Source organism: Sturnira hondurensis, unplaced genomic scaffold (genome assembly GCF_014824575.4).
Source record: "Sturnira hondurensis isolate 20B ecotype Veracruz unplaced genomic scaffold, ASM1482457v3 Scaffold0019216, whole genome shotgun sequence".
Lineage (NCBI taxonomy): Eukaryota > Metazoa > Chordata > Mammalia > Chiroptera > Phyllostomidae > Sturnira > Sturnira hondurensis.
Genome location: NW_028091847.1, coordinates 5,353,261 through 5,375,869, shown reverse-complemented (window position 1 = coordinate 5,375,869; position 22,609 = coordinate 5,353,261). Strand labels below are relative to the sequence as shown.

General features: G+C 40.9%; 1 protein-coding gene across 3 annotated transcripts in view; it reads left to right on the top strand.

Moving 5' to 3' along the window:
* The window catches only part of RPS6KC1 (ribosomal protein S6 kinase C1), a 159,746-nt gene that overhangs the window by 42,347 nt on the left and 94,790 nt on the right, over positions 1-22,609 (top strand). For all 3 annotated transcript variants that reach the window (XM_037027665.1, XM_037027663.1, XM_037027664.1), the window contains 2 exons: positions 4,300-4,393; positions 17,612-17,974. In XM_037027665.1, coding sequence (XP_036883560.1) covers positions 4,300-4,393; positions 17,612-17,974 — 457 coding nt within the window. The remainder of the gene's footprint in view (positions 1-4,299; positions 4,394-17,611; positions 17,975-22,609) is intronic.

The window sequence follows — 22,609 nt, the reverse complement described above, 5'->3', positions numbered from 1 at the left end:
TAGGATTCTCTCCTTCATTTTGGTCTTGGCTAATGTAATTATGATGTGCCTTGGTGTGTTCCTTCTTGGGTCCAACTTCTTTGGGACTCTCTGAGCTTCCTGGATTTCCTGGAAGTCTATTTCCTTTGCCAGACTGGGGAAGTTCTCCTTTATTATTTGTTCAAATATGTTTTCCACTCGTGGCTGTTTCTTTCCCCCTTCTGGTACCCCTATAATCCGGATGTTGGAACGTTTAAAGATGTCCTGGAGGTTCCTAAGCCTCTCCTCATTTTTTTGAATTCTCATTTCTTCATTCTTTTCTGGTTGGATGTTTTGTTCTTCCTTCTGGTCCATTCCATTGATTTGAGTCCCAGTTTCCTTTCCATCACTATTGGTTTCCTGTGCATTTCCCTTCATTTCAATTAGTTTAGCCTTCATATGTTCTTCTAATTTGTGACTAAAATCTACCAATTCTGTGAGCATCCTGATAAACAGTGTCTTAAATTGGGCTTCTGAGAGGCTGGCAATCTGTTGGTCGCTTAGAGTTATGGGCTCTGGGGCTTTGAGTTCTTTTTGCGCCATCTTTTGGGCTGTTCGTGCCTGTTACGTAGCAGGATCGGAGCCCTAGGTGTTCACCAGGGCGGGGCAACTCAGTGGCTGGGTTGTGACGCTGTATGTGGGGGCGGGGTCAGAGAGGAGCAATGGAGGTCCTGTCTGCTGTTTCCACTGCTGCCGCTGCGCAGCTGCCACTCTCACCGGCCCGCTTGTTTCATCTCACTGCGCGTGTGAATGTGCAACCACAGTGAGCCCTCCGCCACTGGGTTCGCCCGCTGCGGCCTGTGCGGTCCATCTTACTCTGCTTGAATGTGCGACCGCGGTCCGTCTGCCCTGCACCCCAGCCGGCCTGCGCTGCCTGTGTGTCTGGGTCGGGGGATCTTTCCTGCCTGACCCTGCTCCGCTGCTGGCTCCGCCCCTCTTACCAGTCCGGTTGAACGGTTCATTGTAGTCGGACTTCCATATAATTCAGTTTTCTGTTCTTTGGCTGTGTCTTTGTTTACTAAACCTTTGTTGTATTCAGACTTGGTTGTGGGAGAAGGCACAGTGTTTCCACCTATGCCTCCATCTTGGCGGAAGTCCCAGAATTGGTTTCCATTGATGGCATTTCCCCCCTGTATGGAGCACACACTCTCCTATTTCTTTGTATGTCTTATATATATTTTTTTGAAAATGCAAACTTTGGTTAATATATATTATATCAACTCTGATTTCTGATTTATTTCCCCTGAGGGTTGTTGCTGTTGTTTGTCTGTATGTTTATCACCATAATTTTTGGACCATAAGTCTCACATAGGTTTTAGAGGAGGAAAATAGGGAAAAATTGAAGCAAAAAATGGGTGAAATATTTAATAACATAAATAACATAATATTTCACCAATGTAGATGTAAACAGAACTCAACAGCAGCATTAATGGCCATTATTCCTCCCAGATTTGGAGGAGTGTGTGTCTTATAGTCTGAAAAATATGGTGACCTGTCTGTGTAAAATTTGTGGAGTCTGTTTAATGTATAGTTTGTGACTGCTGATTCTTACACTCAGTTTTTATTTTATTCTACTTTCTTTTTATATTTTTAAAGCTGGTTTCGTAGGGATTAGCTGTGTATCTCTATAGGTTAGTGGGCAGCTAGTGTTTGGTCTTTGCTTGTACTTTTAAACACTTTGTTTCATTCCATGCTGCTCCCTTATGCCCATGATTCTTTGTTTCCAAAGTTCCAGCAGTTTTGTGTTTGTCCTGAGTTTTACTTTCCTTTGGGACACTGTGGACTTGGCTCTGGACTTGGCTCTGTGCGTGTGCGTCGTTTGCTAGGGGTTTGTAGGCAGCTTGATTCCTCTCTGGCCCCTCCTGCACGAATGGGTAGAGAGTTTATTAAGAACCCCTGTGCTGTGTTATTTTCTGGATCTTCCTGGTAAATGTGTGACTAGTCGTGTTTTGGTCCCTTGCTCGCCATAGCCTATGCTTGCTGTGCCAGTCACTTCCTTGCCATTTGTGTGGCACTGAGATTGCTACTATTACTGATACTGCTGTTTCGGGTAGATTTGTGTGTGTGTGTGCTTCAATCAAAATCATGCCTGCCTCCTCTGCCAGTGAATCTGCTGGTTTTCAAAGCTTGCCTTGCCCTTGAATAATTACCATGGCAACCCAGCTGGGATGGAAGATGGTAGCAACCCCAGGCCAGAATGCCATAGCCTCCCGCAGTTCTTACCTGTGGTTTTGCAGTTTTTCATGAGTAACGCCTCTTCCTTTGCTTTATGTTTTTGATCAAGTTCCAGAGCTCCCTAGGTTGTCCTGACAATTTCCTTAGTTATGTTATTGTCTTTTGGGAGAGCGTTTGCTGATCCACGTATTCTACCACACTGGAACTCCTTCCCCTCAGACTGACTGTCATTACCAACACCATTGAGAGGCTGTGTAACCAGGGTTCCTTTTTACTGCACAATCGGAAGCACAATAAAGTTAATGTTTGAACTAGAGAGTTAAAATGGAATTGTGGCATATTTTCCTATGACTTCCCTGTAGTGCCTAGACAGCAGTTTTCATTATTATTTTGTTTCATTAAAGATTTATTCTTTATTTGGTATAGTGTATGTATTATTTTGTGTAATATTGTTTGTTAAGTTAGGTAAGTAGAATTTCTTTAGGACTATTAGCTGAAACATTTTTTCAGTTTTAGTTTTTTGTTTTTATTTTATAAGAGATCTTATATCAGTTTTTAATAATAATAACAGCAAGTCTTGAGTACTTATATTGTTCTAAAAAGTTGACGTGTGAAATTTTTTAGACCCAACAACTCCTTGAGTTACTTTTAGGCATCATTTCCATTTTATAGGAAGGTAACTTCGAGTCACTATCCACCTAGTGGTAGAAGAGGTTAATAGTTGGGTCACTTTATGTTAAGTGAGAGTATAAATAAAATCAACTTTGCTTATTAAAATTCTCAAGGATATTTCCACATTTTCTTAAAATTTAGTTTTGATGTTTAAAGGATAGCTTTGTCTAAAACAGGTACTCTTCTGGAGAAAAATTTAGCTATAAAACTGTGATTGGAATATTTCAATAAAAGTAGAACAAAGTAATATAAAACTCTCGCTTCTAAAGAATATTTGTTTTTGAAGTTTTAGTTCATTTAATACTCTAGGAAGTTAAATTTTGTAATTTGAGAAGGACCATTTTAGATTTCTATTAAAGATAAGCTGGCCGGGAGACTTGATTAGGTGAAGATTGTTGAATTCTTTGTGTTGGCACGGAGAGGAAACAGGGGTTTTGTACTTCTCTTGGGTTCTGCTCTTCTGGAAGCAGCGTTCAGGAGCATAGAACTGCTGGTGGAAGGCAGAAGGAGAGGTGTTCGGGAGCAGAAGAGCAGTCACCATAGTTAGTTATGGCACTTAAAGACCATAACCCCGTGATCTCATGACCGGAGCAGCGCACAAAGCCGTGGCTCGGAGCCACGTCACTGCCGCTCACTGCTAATAGTGCTCTCTGGTTACATGTAAGCCCAAACACAATATACTGTGTTTTGAGGCTTGAATTTACAAACTTAAATATAGAATTAAATAATGGTCACAATGAGAAATCAATTTTAAATTATTAACATTGTGTGTCTTTAATAAACATTTAAAATTTATTTTGTTTTCCTTATATTGTATTTAAGTGGTTTTCAAATTTAAGTCACTTCTGGGATCTCCTGGAAATGCTGTGTGGTATATTGTAGTTTTTAATTTGACAACATAAAATTACTTCCTAATGGAGTTCGTCATTTATCAGGAATTAGAATGAGCAGTCACTAAAGGTTCCAAATGGTGTTCTTTAGATGGTCAGTGTTTCTCTTTCTGCATTTTTTAATGAGTACTTTTGGGAGGTTTAAAAAATATGCTTGTGTAAAAATCCACTTATTACTACTATAAACATGATAATATTCCTGTTGAACTTTTAAATAATAGACTCTTTTTAGAACAGTTTGTTTGTTTGTATTATGTTTGTAGAAAAATTATGCAGAAAGTACAGTTTTCCCATCTTTGCCCCTACTCCCTCACAGTTTCTGTATTGTGAACATATTACATTGGCGTGATACATTTGTTAAAATTGATAAACCAATATTGAATTTGTATTGATTTTTTAAAAATAGCAATTGTAATCTAATTTAATAGATGAATAGATTTGTAATTCTCATGCATACTCAGTCGAGATTATAGTAGTTCATTTATTACTGATTTTTACAAAAATACTCTTTGACAATGAAATGCAATTACTCTGATCTTTTTAGGGTGGAATAATTAATGATGGTTCTGAATTGATTGGTCCTGTTGAAGCTCATTCGGATTCTTTTGCTGATACCTTTCCTGAGTGTAGTACAGAAGGTAAGAAATTTTATTTTATTTTATTTCTTCATTTCAATGATTTTGACTACAGAAAGCTATAAATCATATTTACATTGCAAAAAATAAATGTATAGGAACTTGAGAATATTTCATTAATTCTAAGATTCTTTCTACTGTTCTTATGTTTTAACATCACTGTTAAACCAGTGATATTGGCACATGATATTGGATTGATGATATTTTACATTTCATTGACAGCTTTTTCTTTCTTAGTGATGTATAAGGTTATGATTCCTCCTATAATTAGTGACATTTCAGATTTGGTGAAACATAGTATAATGAATGTTTAGAATTTGTATTCTCTAGAATGAGAATGTCTCGCTTATTAAGTTTATTTAGTGGCATCTGACTTTAATTTTTTTTTATAAGTAAGCACTCACGATTTTTTAAAAGATTTTATTTATTTATTTGACTTTAGAGGGGAAGGAGAGAAGGAGAGAAATATCAGTGTATGGTTGCCTCTCGTGAGTCCCCTGCTGGGAACTGGCCTGCAACCCAGGCATGTGCTCTGACTGGGAGTTGAACCGAGTTCCTCTGGTTCGCAGGCCTGCGCTCTATCCACTGAGCTACACCAGCCAGGGCGCATCTGACTTTTAGACAATTAATTTCAAGACTGGCTTTAAAAGTTTAGTCATGTACCCAGAAAAGAAAAATCTAAGGCAGTTTTAGTGTTTTTGATATCTTTTAAGATTACATGAGTCTAAACCCAAGCAACTCTTGTACTTTTAATCACTTTAATTCAAGATTGCTCACTCTTGTGTTGTATTCCTCTGTTAGGTTGTCCTTGAATTTTTATGAAGATTTAAAATACACGCGTTTTTGGATTTTTGGATTTCCCTTGCTAGTTTTCTTTCAGGGAACATTTTGGAATTGGAAAACGATTGAGAGACAGGGATGGAGAGAGTCTTTAAAAGTAGTTAATTGGATTTGTTTGACTCGGCTCAGGTGCGGTTCATATAAAAGCAAAATCACGACTAGAGGGTGTTTCTTGATCTTTCCTGAGTGGGAGTTTGTAGCAGAGGAAGGCGCTTCGGGAAACTAGGGGTGGGAGGCAGTGAGGTTACCACGCGCTGCAGCGGGCGTCCCTGGGGCCTGTGTGCGGACATCCTGTGCGGACAGACAAACTGACATAGAGCTCTCCCTGTGAGCCCCATCCTGATTTGGTAGGAGCAGCACCTTCTCATCCATTGTGCAGGCTGATGCACTTAGATATGTCGGTTGCTGTATTGGGAAGTGAGTAACTTTTCTTGCTTCTCAAGGTGGCCTCTGCTGACTTCAAAGCGACTTCATTGACTTACAGCCCGTGTTCTGTGGAGTGTTCCGGGCCCTCGGGCCCAGGATCTCCGCTGAGTCCCCAGTGTGATTCTCCTCCCAGAGCTGGTCTCCTTGGAAGGTGACGTCTGGGACATCCTGACCTGGCTGCTGTTGCCTGAGAGACATCCTCCTCCCGAGAAGGAGGGAGAGCGTGTTTTCTGCCTGTGAAATGTGCTGAACTCATGCTGTTCAGTAGAGGACAAACAGGACAGTTAAAAATATTTGTAGGGGAGTATTCAACGAGGAGTACAGCTCTTGGAAATGGAAGAATGTTTTCGTTTCCTTTTTGTTTTGTGGTACTGGCAGTGAAGGTTGTGTGATTGGGGAATGGTTCCGTTCTGTTGGCAGCCACAGAAAAGCTTCGTTGCTGGGCGGGAGTGATACAGGGTGCAGCCAAGGGGGGCCCCAGAAAAGATTTGGAATAGTGTCCAGAACTCAAGGTGTACAGGAATATTGGAGGAAATATTGAGATGTCCTCACCCCCCCCCCCCAAGGTGTCAGTTGGGGGAAGGGATGAATGGAGCAGGGCCATTGAGAGCTGTTTTGCATAGCAACAGTTTTGTAGCTAACCTCTGGAATGGCATTTAACNGCTTCGTTGCTGGGCGGGAGTCAGCCGCGGTGCGAGATGGTGTTGGGGTGGGGGGAGGGGGTCTTGTTTTGCTGTGACGTCATGAGGGATGGAGCCGTGCAGAGGGGTCTCTTGTCCTTCCCCTTGGTCTAGGAGGGAGAAGGAAGGGCGTTATTATTGGGAGTGACTTTTCTTGGGATGGTGTTCTCAAAGATGCAAAGCTCTCTTGGGTAAAATGATGGCTGTGTTTATGTAAAGGAGATACAACCTAAAGCTAAGGTGAGTTAGTAATTTATGGTCCAGTCTGGGAGACTTGTGAGAAGTAAGAGGATGCTGTTAATAAGTACAGTCAGACAACAGGCATACACCAGGACTGCCTGGGACAGGCAGGGCGGAATGGGCTGCCCATGTAAAACGGATGTTTCAGAGTTTGCCCTCCAAGTTTCAAAACGATGGGTGTTCCTTGGAAGGATTTCTCTTCTGGAAATACGCTTTTATGAGAGACATTGGGGGCAACCTTTTTACTAAAAACTCAGGAAAAGACTTAGGAGACCTAAAAGAGATAGTGACAGTTTACCCTTTCAGGGCATCGCTTTGTTTTCCAACAATCTTACCGTCTCTGAAACGCACAGTGATCCACTAACATGGAAAAACGTGGGACTGGGAATGCTGTGAATGCTTGTTTTTTACCCCCTTCCTTTACAAGCCTTTGTGCCTGGCTGATTAATCCTGCGGAAAGACACCTTGTTGACTAAGACAGATCAGAATGTCAGACAGCTTACACACTTACTGCTTATTTGAGAGGGGAAAGGACTTTTAGGTGTAATGAGGTTGTCTGGCATACCGGCACGTGTAGGATGTACTTTTGTGCTGACAGGTCTGCAAACCCTAGAGGCAGCCGAGGGAGGGGTCTAGTGCGAGAGCAGGAAGAGCTGGCCGCCCACCAAGCCCCGTCGGTGTGCAGTGGGCTGAGGGTTATGGAGGGCCTGTGGCTGGCGCGGTGCTCGTGGCGTGGGTCTAGAGCCAAGATGTGGGGAGGTGACTCACTCCATAACAGCTCCTCTGAGGGCAGTGTTTTAAATGGTGTTTTGAAGGTAGATTCATTTTTCATACTCGTGATTTCGTTTGCCAGTGGAATGAGCCAGAAGGGCACATCTTAGTGTCTAGGCGGCTGTTTCCAGGTCCTTCAGGTAGAGTTAGGGTGACATGGCAGGTCTGTCCCCTCAGAGAACAGATGCAGAGGCCAAGGGGTCATTATTTTTATTAGTACCATAAAAATGCAATCAACACGTTTTACCTTACCTTGAAAGAAAGTTTTCCCAGCAAAACAAGGAGCCGCCTAGTGATGTAACCTTATTTTACAATACAGTGGGGTGGAGGAAAGCCCCGCAGGGTTTGACAAAACCAATAATTCGGTAATTAACTGGTAAATATAGTTTATCTAATATGAAGTTGAGAATTATAAAGTTATTCAGTAGGCGTTTAGATAAAAAGTTAGTATTTTATGTTTTTAAAGTGAAATGCTGGTTATTCTTAATCTTCTTTGTTCAGAGAAATTAAACTGTATCTTTTCTCATAGAAGAAAGGTTCAGTTGATTGTTAACATCTTATTTCCTTTTTAAACTTTCATCATTTGTTGGATTTAAGTTAGCTATGAAGTTACTGACATTTGTGAAAACCTGGCCGGAATGATGCAGGGGAATCGGGCTTCTTGACATGTTTCTCTCATCTGCTGGCCTGTTTGAAGGCCGCAGGCGGCCTCACTGCCGTGCTGGCCTTGGTGCTGGGGCCTTTGATGTCGGCGCAGCCTCATCTGGGAACCTGTGTCATTTCCTCTTCCTGGTTCATTACTTTATTTCCTTTGCAGTTCTGGGAGGGACACTTTCCAGGTGTATGCAGCAAGTAAGAGAAAATAATTAGGTGATCATAACCACAAATACAAATTGAGAGATCAGCTTCTTATGAGGAGCAGATCTTAAGGGTGAATATTCTTAGATTCCTCCTGGAGCAGTCAAATCTACCTTTTTTTTAAAAAAAAATTTGTAAATTGCATATTAGGGGCTCCTAAGTGCATATTCTAACAACTGTAGACTCAAGAAGGGATTTATTATGCTGTCTTGAATTAGTCATTTTAGAGCAAATGAAATGTATATTTTGAGAGAAGTGGCATCTGTTGCTGGTGTGTTTAGGGAACTCATGAAATAACTCCCAGTGCAGGGTTTGAGTTTTATTTGGTGGTAGGGTAGTACTTTTTTTCAGTATGTGGATAAGCATGAAGATTATAATTAATATGTGTGAAATTGAATAATGTAGATTATATTTAAGACATTAAATGTACTCAACATTATATTATGTTGGGGAGACTAATTAGAAAGGTGTAGTTATTTAAGTCTGAAAAAGTTCTGTATTAAAATACTTTTTTACTATATATTCTTTTACTTTTTATTATTTGTGTTGTTTTCATGTAGATGAAAAATTGATATTAAAGTTGATATTTTGAGGCAGGATCATTTTATAAAGGAATATTCTTAGGTTTTTTTGCTAATTAATAACCTGAGTATGTATTTAAGACAAACTTAAAACTGTAAGATGACAAAATACACATCTAAATACTTTAAATTTAAGTAGAATTTATAGCAAATGTCCACTAGGTGGCACCATGAGAACTCCAAATCTTGTTACTGGAATTAGTCTGGGCGCTGGATTACATTAGAGTAAGCTTACTCAGTTTGAAGTTCCTTTTTCTCTTATCTACCTAACTTTTATTCACTGTTCTTTATTAGTTGAATTTTCTTTGATAGAGAAGCTTAAAATAAATAGGAAAGAAGTACGGGTCATTATTCCCAAGATAAATACAAATGAGAATGTGTCATTGTGTGTATATGTGCATGTAAAACAAATGATACAAATTGTAAATATTGACTCTTACAACCCTGGGGTTATTGTTGAACAGTCAGGGCTTTAGGGGTTGGGTGAGGCAAATAAAAAGTTGTGCTGTGTCTTGGGAATGGGTTTTAGAGTAGAAGGAACATTAGGGAACATATAGATGAATCTTTTAGTTTACAAAAGATTTATAAACTGGAAATTGCAGAGAAGGTAAGCCATGTGCCTAAGGCAGGCAAGTCACTCCAGGTATTGAATAGTGATCACAGAAGTGTGTGTGAAATGGAAACTTCATTTTGTGGAGAGGAGACAGAATATGTTTGGTAAAGCAAGCTCATTGTGAGCTACTAGTGTGCCGGTGACAAATCACACTAGGTGTGATTTGCAGGGAAGAATTGTGGGGAGTAGCAGCATAGAAAGTTCTGTGGGCAGGAAGGGAAGCCCCCTCATAGATCTTGGTTGTTCATGCTAAGATAACAGTATGAGGGTTGTAATTGTGATGAATGTGTTGTTTTCTGAGCTCATTCTGGTTTTCACCAAGTATACAGAAGATATTCTGATGCTGTTTTCATAAAATTTCAAGGGTGGGACATAGACATGTCCCAAGGACATGTAATAAAAATGAAACATCAAAGGAATGGTTCTTTTGGTAGCAGTAGCAATTATTAAATGATGAGTTGGTAATTGAGCACAGGAATCTTAACTATAATAATCTTAACTACTTTAGATTTAGGTATTCACTTAAAATCATATTTATGAGGGTATATTTCTTGATGGAGACTGATAGGTATTTCTTTCGCCTCAGGGGACCTTTGTCCTGCTGGCTAGATGTCCTGCTTTGTGTGAGAAGCTGGAGTCATCGCTATTAGGAAAAGCAAAATTCCCTTTTGTTGGCTGGCAATCTGTGAGCCTCAGGGCTCAGTGAAGGCTGTCAGCTAGTAATAATGAGGCCATGCATTTTATATATAGTCAACCATGAGAGACCACCTGTTGTTCTAAAGAAAACTGAGGTCTTTTTGCACATGGTCTTCAAATACAGATTTCTGATAGTTTACAGTATAAAGATTTATTCTGTGGCCACTCAACCTTTCCCCCTGGGGCCTGTCTTTCAGAGATGCTGTCCTAGACGGATTGCACTGTACTGCCCTACTCTGAGCAGTTCAAAGCACAGAAGGTGAGGGTGGGTGGGTGGACTGGGATGCTAAATAAACCTCTCGTGTCTGTTGCAGCTTTTTAACCGGTCACCTGGGGCCTCCAATAGCCCTGAGACTCGAATGTCTGTGAAATGGATCCGGAGGCAGAACGCTTCATAGACCCTTTGACCCCCCCATCCTACCCCCCCCCCAATCCTTTGCTGAAAAAGCTTAGGGTTTTGACTTGATGGTGTTGGTGAAGGACGAGCCTTTCCCTCTTATGATGGCCCAGGGGGCCCCTTGAAACATGGATTGACTTCAGGTTGGTTTAACTTTTGACACATAGTCTCTGTGTTGTCCGTTGTTGCTCTGCCTTATCGACAGTTTTCGTCCTGCTCATCTCAACTGGGAACGTTTTGCTTGCTGCTGCCCATATCTTGGTTTTTAGCTTCCTTCCTGGGTTACAGGGGGCTAGACTCCACTTTATGGGATGTTTAGGTGTGCGTAAAAGAGGTTGAGTGTCAGGACTGAGATTCCCAGGACTTCAGTAAGCACTGTGTTAAGTAGGCATATTAAAGATATAAGAGGAATAAACTACTTACTGAGTATATGTAATTTTTGACTTTTTACTGTTTGGGGAATACTTCATTGCGAAGAAGGGAATTTAGAAATTGCTTAACTGTGGAAGAGAAGAGTATCAGGTTACCAGAAAAGACGATTAGGCGTGGTGAGTGGTTGAGGAAATACCATAGAGTTAGGTTTCTCAGGAGTGGCAGGGTGCATCTTTGGAGGAAAATTCAAGGAAGAGGGTAGGCAGGGGTGGGGGTGGGGAAGGTGGAGCGGGTGTCAGGATTAGTCTGCTAACAGATCCGTCTTTATATCATTGCTATCTTCTCTCTCTTAAGGTAGGAATTCCTGGGCACTGGGTGCTGGATAATTTGTATGGGTCACTATTTCATAAACGATGACTTCTTAGAGTCTCAGTTTTCGCTCTTGCCGCACCCACTTTGATGGTCTTTATGTACCGAGCCTGAAGGGCTTGCTGCACGCACATGAGGAATATGAGTAGCATCCTCTGTACCCCCACCATACGGAGAAAATTACTTTTAGTGTCTACTGTACCTTTCTAGCTTTTTTCTGTGTTTGTGTTTTCAAATTAGCACTACAGTATGTGTGTGTATGTGTACGTATGTATATATGTGTAGGTATATATGTGTGTATATATATACTGCTTTGCAGTTTGTCATTCTCGCATAATGGATTTTGAATACTTTAGTATTAAAAGTTCTTCTATAGCATACTTTTTAATAGCTGTATAATATTTTATCATAAGCACGAACCATAATCTCCTATTGTTAAAAATTTGTCATTGCAAAATTTTCACTTTTTGTGTGGTGGATAGGCTTACATAGAGACATCTTTTCATATCTCTGATTATTTTTCGTATAAATTGCTGAATTTCTTGGTCATATAAACACATCTTTGCATCTAATATGTGTTGCCAGATTATCACCCAAGAAAGTTAAACAGGAAGTCTTTTTGTTTCCCTTTGCTATTCCCAGCGAGGCTAAAAAAATTCCTCTTCCTGACCCATTAGCTCTATTTGCTTGCTTTCTTTGAAAGATTCTTCTTTTAGAATTAGGTAGAAATTGAAACAGTTTGTGTAGAATATCTATTGCTTACTCTATTTTGATGTCTGACTTTCTCCTTGGTATTATCATGGTCTTTTCTGATCTAATTTCATTTGTATGATTGACATAACAACATTATATTAGTTTCCGTTATACAACATAATGATTGAATATTTATATACCCAGTGGATTCTTGAACAAACACAGGCTGGAACTGCATGAATCTACTTATATGCAGATTTTTTAAAATGTAAATATACAGTTAGTTGGTCCTTCATATCCCAGGTTTTGCATCTGTGGGTTCAACCAACTGCAGATTGAAAATTGTTTTTCATCGAGGTTGGGTATTTGAGGATGCGAAGGGCTGATGGTATATATGCACTGTTCTGTGCCATTCTACAGAAGGGACTTGAGCATTTCTAGGTTTTGGTATCTGTGGAGGGTCTTGGACCCAACCCCCGTGGATACTGAGAGACTATACTTAGGTTTTGGGGGAGTCAAAAGTTATATGCGTATTTTCAGCTGCACAGGGTGGGGCCTGGTGCTCCTAACCCCTGTGTCCTTCAAGGGCCCTGCTGTGTTGCGAAACGATCACTTTGGTTAGTCTCAGTGCTGACATGTGTCACCATGCATACATCGTTACAGATGTGTTTCCTGTGAGGAGAACTTGTAAGACAGACTCTGAGCAATCTTCGAATATGCAGTACAGGATTCTTAAGTATGGTTGCCATGCTGTACATTGTGTCCCCATAACTTACAAATTTTATAACTGTAAGTTTGTACCTCAAAGTTAGTTCTAGAGGGGTGGGAGGAGTTGGAGGAGGGAATGGGGGGTAAATGGTGATGGAAGGAGACTTGACTTGGGAGGTCCTAACACAGCACAGCGTGCAGATGGTGTGGTGTGGAATTTGCACCCTAAACCTGCGTAATTTTGTTGACCAGTGCCACCCCCAAAATTAAAGAAAATTAAAAAATGAGAAATCAAAAAGTTAGTTCTTTATGAGCATTCTGAGGATTTGAAAGAAAAACACTAAAAACAGAATATATTGACAGGGTGCCGGAGTCATGTCTAAAACTGATTAGAAATTTGAGATTAGCTGCCAGTAACAGGTTTTTACTGTAATTTACTTTATTTGACATAAAGTCTACTACGTAATAGGGGTTGACTGACCATAGCCTGTAGGACAAGTCTCGCCGGTCATCTGTTTTTCTGTGACCTAAAAGCTAAGAATGGTTTTTATGTTTTAAATGTCGACAAAATTCAAAAGAGTATTATTTTGTGACATGTGCAAATTACGTGGAATTCGCATTTCCACACCCACGGAGTGTTATTGGAACCCAGCCGTGCGTGGTCATTCCTGTATTGTCTCTGGCGGCTTTCTTGCTCTCACGGCAGTGGTCGTCAGTCGTGAAAGACGGCCCCCAAAGCCTCAGATGTTTACTCTCTGGCCCTCAGAAAAGTTAGCCGGTCCCCGGTCTAGAATAATACAGTCCAATTCACCTTTAATTTTGAGTCACTGAGGAAATAATTGCTTTCTTAACGTACTGAGTTTTCTGAGAAACCTGGCAGTCGGTCTTCAAGGGTGATGCAGCTTGAAGGCAATCCCCCCACCATTGTTCTGTCTGTTGGACATGCATGTAAGTTCTCTGGCTACTCCATTTCCTCTACTGTACTTTGCATCCCCATGGCTGTTCTGTAACTACCTATTTGTACTTTGTAACTCTCCCACTTCTTCACCCATTTCCTCACAACCCTCTCCCATCCGACAGCCATCAAGATGCTTTCCTTACCCATGATTCTGTCTGTATTCTTGTTTGCTTAGTTTTTTATATTTAATTGTTGATAGATATGTATTTTTGCCATTTTATTGTTCATAGTTTTGATCTTCTTCCTAAATAAGACCCTTTAGCATTTCATACAGTAATGGTTTGGTGATGATGAACTCCTTTAGTTTTTCTTGTCTGGGAAGCTCTTTATCTGCCCTTCGATTCTAACTTACAGCTTTGCTGGGTAGAGCAATCTTGGCTGTAGGTCCTTGCTTTTCTTGATTTGGAATATTTCTTGCTAATCCCTTCTAGCCTGCAAAGTTTCTTTTGAGAAATCAGCTGACAGTCTTATGGGAACTCCCCTGTGGGTAACTAACTTCTTTTTTCTAGCTACTTTTAAGATTCTCTCTTTATCTTTAACCTTTGGCATTTTAATTGTCATGTGTCTTGGAGTGGGCCTTTTTGCATCCATCTTCTTTGGGACTCTCTGTGTTTCTTGGACTTGCATGTTTATTTCCTTCACCAAATTAAGGAAGTTTTCTTTTATTATTTTTCAGATAGATTTCCAATTTCTTGCTGTTCTTCTTTTCCTTCCGGCACCCCTATGATGAGAATGTTGACTCTCTTGAAGTTGTCCCAGAGGCTACTTGTACTACCCTCATTCTTTTGGATTCTTTTTTCTTCTCATTGTTCTGATTGGTTGTTTTTTGATTCCTTATGTTCAGATCATTAATTCGATTCTCAAACTTCATCCACTGTACTGTTGTTTTCCTGTAAAGTGTTCTTTATTTCAATTAGTGTATCTTTGTTTCTGACTGGGTCTTTGTTATGCTGCTGAGGATCTCACTCGGTTCCTCGAACACCCTGACAACCAGTGTGTTGACTTCTGCATCTGATAGATTGCTTATGTCCATTTTGTTTAGCTCTTTTTCTGGAGCTTTGATCTCTTCTTTTATTTGGGCCATGTTTCTTTGTCTTCTTATTTTGGCAGCCTCTCTGTATTTATTTCTGTGTATCAGGTAGAGTTGCTTTGACTCTGTGTTTTGGTAATGTGGTCTAATGTAGTAGGTGCCCTGTAGGGTCCAGTGGCACAGCCTCCCCTATCACCCAGGCTGGGTGCTTGAGGTACACCCTTCATGTGGGCTGAGTATGTCCTCCTCTTATAGTTGAGCCTTGGTTGCTGTTGGCAGATCAGTGGGAGGGACTTACCTAGGCCAGTCAGCTGCAAGGATTGGCTGTGACCACTGCCACCACCCTCAGCCCTCTGTGCAGAATCAGCTGTGCAGGGGTAGTGTGGTGGTGCTTTGACATGGCCTGTAGCTAGTCACTGGGCCCTAGACTTTCCCCAGTGGTGAGGCCCCGGTTAGCTCCCACTTGTGTTTTGTGGTTACCCTTCCTGAGCTATAAAGCAATCTGAGATGGCTGCTCGTTGTGCTGGGCTTGGAGAAGCCAAGCTGTGAATCCAGGCTGCTGCTGCTAGTGCTGGGCCTGGGGCTCACTGAGGCCGGGTGTTGCTTGTTTGAGAGGATTTAGAAAGTTGTGAAGCAGGAGTCAAGACCAGCCATTCGCATGGAAGAACAGCTTGGTTGGGGCTGTACGTTGGGTGGGGCGGAGTCTCTGGGGATCTTCAAGATGGATCAAACAGTGTTAGCCTGGCTAATGGAATCTCAACTTGCTGGCTCTGTGGCTTTGTGGGGGGACAGTTTAGAGAAGAGACAAGGGTTCACCTTGACACCAGATGATGCCAGACACTCCAGTTTCTCCCAGTTTGACACTGGTGCCTTTCAAGCTGCTACCCTGGTGCTGGGGCTCAGGGAGTGAGTCTGAGTAGGTGAGTCCGTGTGTGGGTTCTTTAAGAAGAACTGCTTGGGGCTCCAGAAGTTTCTTCCACTAACTCATTCCCTGCTGGTTTTTGCAGCCAAAAGTTGTGGGAATTTAAAATTCTGGCACTGGAATCCTGAGCTGGGAATCGTCTCCCAAGATACCCCTCCTGAATTTTTTCCACCACATGTGGGTGTGGGACCAGCCTGTTCTAAGTCTGTGCCCCTCCTACCTGTCCTGATGGATGTGGTTTCTTTAATTCTGTAGTGGTCAGACTTTATTCAACTCGATTTCTGATGGTTCTGAGTGGTGGTTGTCATTTTGGTGTGGTTGTTTGAAGAGGTGAGCTGTGTCTGCCTGTGCTGCCATCTTCAGTGGAAGTCTGGCAAATATTTTTTCAAAAGTAAATGAAGTGAGCTGACATTTGAAGGAAAACAACTGACTGTATTTGTTACTGCCGATAAAATTCAAGTTTGCAACCCAAGATTAGAATTTTGGAGAACTTGTGTCTTCTCCTTTAGAGCTTGACAGTTTTTTGATATTTAAAGAATTTTCTGGTGAAATTGATGGTGATAGTAACAAATGTGGTCTTGGAGATGACATTGTTATATGGGAATTGTCACCATTTGGAAGATGTGTGTAACTCTGGGGACCAGTATATTCCAAAGGACCAATGTGCAAATTCAGGACTCATGATGGATAAAAAGGTCCATTCAGTGTGTAAGACAGACCGATCGATGGATTTGAGTGTAGTAGCAACAGAAATTTCACTGACAGGAATTTATGTTCTATACGGCAGCTAAGCTTTAAGAAGCAACCACTCAAGTTTTGGTGTATTATCAAAGAGCAATATTAAAAAGACTACTAATATTTATGAAGACTGCTGTTTTCGGTTGCATCTCTGTGTAACATTTTATCTTCCAACGAGAACATCTGACAACAGAGCACAGAACAGATAGGAGAATGCAGCCGTCTTCTGTTAGTAAGAGCTGTAGAAATGTAACACAGTGCCACTTTTCTGACTATTTTGTGTTTTGGAAAATACACTTTTTTAAAATAAAAATTATGTTAAAATAAAGTTATGTGATGGGCTTTAATGTTTAATCAAAAAATGTTCAGTCTACTTTCTAAATATCAAGATTGGTAAGTATTTACAGATACAATCCACATAATAGAATCTCTGAGGCCCTCAGCCATGGGCAGGGAGGCTTTTAGACCCCAAAGAGTAACAACTATTATTGTAGATCATGCTCATTTACCACGAACTCAGTTCTATGAAATGGGAGAAGTCATTTTCATTGCTACGAATTTCAATAGCACCTATTATTGATTTTATGTCAGAAAAATAATATATGAATACAGGCCAAAACTATCTCCAAAAGCTGTGGAAGAGGCTGAAACAAAAAAAAAAAATTTAAAAATTCAGTTCTTTAAAAAGAAAAAAAAAAAACCAAATGGCATACATTTTCCAGATGTGGACGGTGACCTGAAAGCGCACCTCTGACTGTATGTCATCTAATAGTTAAATAATTATTATGTAATTGCTATAATAGATATAATTTAGTGATAGTCTATTAGGGCTTCATCCACTGTAACTCTGTTCCTCATTTAATGCCCTGCATAGTAAGTAATACCATTAAGTAACTCACTGTTGGTCATACAACACGTTTTAAGAGCTGGGTTTCAAGAACTTTTTTTTCAACTTAACTCTAAAGCCCTTACCCTTTTCCCTTTCTTATGATACTGTTCACAGCAGCTGTGTGTACAAGCATCAGCTTTCTGAACATAGTTTACAAGATCTTGTGGTAAAGGCTCTTTTTGACCCCAAGGCTAGATAATGACTTGTCTTCAGTTTTAGTTTGGTAGTTAGGGCAAGGAGGTGGTCTTGCAGAGTTACTGAAGGGCAGGGCAGAGATGAATGGGCTGCGCGGAGTCATTTTGCTAGACACTGCCCTCCATAGGGAGTTACAGCCTTCCCGATTGACTTGGGTAGAATGAAAAAATGAAAGGTCAGCATGATTTGTGTTCTTTTGGCTGATTCTCAACTTAATATGTTTGCTGTCGTGATCACGTTTCCAGGCTTCTCCAGTGACAGCGACCTGGTGTCTCTCACTGTCGATGTGGATTCTCCTGCTGAGTTGGATGATGGAATGGCTTCCAGTCAGAGTTCTCCTGTTAGGACTTTGGGTCACAGTCTTTCTTCGGATCCTTCAACACTAGGGGCTGTTGCTTCTGACAGCGAACCGAACAAAACAGAAGAAGAACGGGAAAATCGTAGCCTCTTTCCTGGCAGTTTAAAGTCCAGGCTTGGCAAGAGAGATTATTTGGAGAAAGCAGGAGAATTAATAAAGCTGGCTTTAAAAAAGGAAGAAGAAGATGACTATGAAGCTGCTTCTGATTTTTATAGGAAGGGAGTCGATTTACTCCTAGAAGGTGTTCAAGGTACGGTTTCATCTGTGTTAATATGTTTCTTATGTTGGTATCTGGAAAAAAGTGTATACATACTAGTGTATTTTATGTTCCAGTCCTACATAAAAACAGACTGAAATGATAAATAACGAAAGATTAAGTGACCTGTATATGGGTGTATACCTCTGGTTACACAGTGGTATCAGATATACTGAACTACATGCTTTGACCAATTAATGAACAAAACAGGGTTTAAAAAATCAAGTCTCTAGTCTCTGTTACGAATAATCCTTTTTTTCCCTGACATGGTCAGTGTTCACCAGCCTTCACCTCTCTCAGGAGTGTGGACAGAGAGATTCTTTAGAGCATTAACGCGCAGTGGCCTGAGTAGACAAGGTGAAAGGGGCTTTTAACTAAGAGTGTAAAAGGTTTTCGGATCTGCCTACTGTTTTGTTCTGTGTTGGTTAGTTGCAGCAAACTCTCAGCTAATGAATGGGGGTGAAATGGGGCATGTGGAGTTAAATGTTGCTGAAGTCAGTAAAGAACTTAACCTGTATTTTAGCATCAGTTTCTGTTTAATTATTTGCCTTTTCTTTGTGGAAGCAGAGAGAAGCATGTTGCAGTCGGTGTCATGACTGGACACACAAATTGAAGGTCGATGAGACCTTCCTCCCATGGTTTTCTTTCTAGAAAATTACCATTTTCCTTGTTTTTTTTTTTTTTTGGTGGTCTTTGACATGTTAGTGTCACTCAGATTACCACAATACCCTATGTTAGTAACGCTTTTTCAGTCCTCCCCTCACCGTGCCTGGCGTCCCGTGATCCGGAGAGTTTGTTCACTTTCTGGGGTCTAAACTTTGGTTCTTCTCATGTGCTGGGAAGATGAGTACTTGGCTGTATGGCGTGGAAGGCGAAGTGTGTGTAGCGGCATGCTCACTGCTTTGTGACCGATTTTAACTACGTCTGTTATTTTTAATCCTTTCCTTTCATGTTCGCAGCTGCCTAGTGCCACCAGTTCCTGAACTCGGGGAGGTACTGCGTGCCACGTGTGTCCGGCAGCTGCAGGTCCCCCAAGTCCGTAGCCACTTGTCACCTGCAGTTCTGTTGCTGCGATCTCTCCTCTCCGTCTCTTTGTCCTGGTGGCATTCTGACTTAAAAATAGTTATTTTACAGCCATGTTAATGGAGTTTCAGAAAGGAGCATTTCTCTCGGTTTGACTGATAGTACAATAGATATCATTTGGGTACAGACTTGTTTTTCAAATAGTTTCATAATCTGTTGGATTTAAATATATATATTTTATTTATTTACCGAGAGAAGGGAAGGAAAGGAGAGGGAGAGAATCATCAATGTGTGATTTCCTCTCACGCGTGCCCCCTACTGGGAACCTGCTCCATCACCCAGGCATGTGCCCTGACTGGGAATCGAACCAGCCACCCTTTGGTTTGCAGGCCAGCACTCAGTCCACTGAGCCACACCAGGCAGGGCTCTGTTGGGGTTTTTTGTTTGCTAGTGGAGCATTCTGGTCTTAAAGATCTACTTATTTTTCTTCTTTGTCTTAACTCTTGCTTTGGGTTGGGGGTTTAAAATAGGAATGAGTGGCAAACAATCCGCTCTGATATTTTTTCCTTTCCTCTTTAGATAACTTTTTGTGCTAAAACATCACTAGTGTTTAATTGACATAGATAAAACACATCAGTGCGATTCTTTTGTCTAAAGTCATTTACATTTAACCCCAGAACACTTCATAATGTTACCACTTGATGGCACCAGAAAAATAAAAATCTTTGCTTTAAAGTGAGCATTATGGATGCATATCAGCAAATAGAAATATATCACTTAGTTACTTTGTGATTATGGTGGTGAGTTATTTCCCCAATAGATCTTGATACCAAACCTACTAGACCTCTATCTTAAGGAATGCTATCATTTAACCATTTTTTTTAATGGTCGTTGGAGGATTTTTTTTCATTGATTTCAGACAGATGGGAGGCAGAGGGGGTGGGGAGAGGGAGAGACATCAACGTGAGAGAGAAATGTTGATCTGTTGCCCCTTATACGTGCCCCGGGGATCGAACAGCAACCTAGGCTTCTGCCCTGACCAGGAATTGAACCTGTGACCTTTTCGGTCCACAAGACAGTGCTCCAACCAACCAAACCACGCAGGCCAGCACTGAGCATATTTTTTCTATTTAATATGTACCTCTTTTTTCTGAAACCACAATATCCATTATTGCCCTGTATTGTTTTTTGATGTTAATGTGGCATCAAATCCAAAAAATTATAGTAGACTAATTGCTTGTAGCCTTTCATTATTATTCAAAATGTGATCAGTTTTTCTTCCTACAAACTGTGGAACCTTAATCACAGAATTCTGATTTTTAAAGGCAATGTAAAGTAACATGGTTGTGTTGCACATTTAACTGTGTGTCAGATGCAATGTCAGGGCAGTGCATCTGGTCTGTGGATTATATTTAAAAGTATCAGTCTGCTCCGAACAAACACATGCACATTATTAAAAAGAAACTTTTGTTCAGTTCAATTGACATAATTGACATATAGTATCAAAGTAAAGCTATATAATGTAATGATTTGATAAATGTATATATTGTGAAATCTTACACTGACATTAAGTTTAGTTAGCATCCATCACCTCACATAGTTATAATTTTTTTCTGTGAGAACTTTTAATATCAGTTTTTTCAAAAATAATTGCTGAGTTTATAGTAACATTACTTTAATTCTTAATTTTTGAAAAGATTTTATTTATGTATTTTTAGAGAGGGGGAAGGAGGGAGAAGGAGAGGGACTGAAACATCATTGTGTGAAAGAACCGTTGATCGGTTGCCTTTTGCATGCCTGCGACTGGGGGCTTGGCCTGCAACCCAGGCATGTGCCCCAACTAGGGATTGAACCAGCGGCTTTTTGGTTTGCTGGCTAGTGCCCAGTCCACTGACCCACAGCAGCCAGGGCAAAGATCTACTTTCTTAGCAACTTTCTATTTTCCTTTTTTAAAAAATTATGTTTTGTGGGTTATGCTCTTACAGTTGTCCTGATTTTTCCCCTTTGCTCCCCTGCTTCTGACACCCCCACTCCCTCAGACAAACCCCACATCATTGTTCACGCCCATGGGTCATACTTAGGTATTTTGGCTACTTCATTTCTTGTACCGCAACTACCTCTTTATACTTCTTAATCCCCTCACCTCATCACCCAATCCCCCATACCCCTCCCACCTAGCAGCCATGAAAACGCTCTCCATGTCCATGATTCTATCTCTGTTGGTAGATGTGTATATATTCTATCGCTTAGTTGGTAGATGTGTATATATTGCCATTTTATGGTTCATAGTTTTGATCATCTTCTTTTTCTTAATTTTTTAACATTTCTTATAATAATGATTGGGTTTAATTTTTTGTCTGGGAAGCTCTTTTTCTGCCTCTGATTCTAAATGGTATCTTTGCTGGGTAGAGCAGTCTTGGCTGTAGGTCCTTGCTTTTCATGACTTTGAATATTTCTTGCTAATCCCTCTATCCTGCAAAGTTTGTTTGGAGAAATCAGCTGACAGTCTTATGGGAACTCTCCTGTAGGTAACTAACTGCTTTTCTCTTGCTGTTTTTAAGATTCTCTCTTTATCTTTAACCTTTGGCATTTTAATTGTATGTATTTTAATTTCCATTTCATTGTGTCTTGGAGTGGGCCTCTTTGCATCCAAATTGTTTGGGACTCTCTCTGCTTCCTGGACTTGCATGTCTATTTCCTTCACCAACTTAGGGAAATTTTCTTTTATTATTGTTCAAATAGATTTCCAATTACTTGCTGTGTTTCTCTTTTCCTTCTGGCACCCCTGTGATGAGAATGTTGGACCTCTTGATGTTGTCCCAGAGGATGCTTGTACTATCCTCATTTTGGGGGGTTCCTTTTTCTTCTTCTTGTTCTGACTGGCTGTGTCTTGCTTCCTATGTTCCACATCATTGAATTGATTCTCAGCCTCATCCACTCTATTGTTGTTTTCCTGTAAAGTGTTCTTTATTTCAATTAGTGTATCTTTGTTTCTGACTGGGCCTTTGTTATGCTGTTGAGGATCTCACTAAGTTCCTTGAGCATCCTTATAACCAATGTTTTGACCTTGGCATCTGATAGATTGCTTATCTCCATTTTGTTTAGCTCTTTTTCTGGAGCTTTGATCTGTTCTTTCATTTGGGTCATCTTTTTCTGTCTATTCACTTTGGCAACCTCCGTCTGCTTGTTTCTGTGTGTTAGGTAGAGCTGCTTTGACTGTGTCTTGGTGGCACGGCCGGATGTAGTAGGTGACCTGTAGGGTCCAGTGGCACAGCCTCCCCTATCACCCAAGTTGGATACTCAAGGTACATCCACTGGGGCTGTGTACACCCTCCTCTTGTAATTTAGCCTTGGTTGCTGTTGGCAGATCAATGGGAGGGACTTACTGAGGCCAGTCAGCTCCAGGCCAGTCAGCTCCAGTCAGTGGCTATGACCACTGACCACCAATCTCTACTCACCGTGGAGGATCAGCTGTATGGGAGCAGGGTGGTGGTGTTCCTGCATGGTCTGTAGCTGTCCACTGGGTGCGCAGGGACTGGGGTTTCCCAGGTGGTGTAGGCCAAGGTCAGCCATCACCTGTCTTTTGCCTGGGGCCACCCTTCCTGA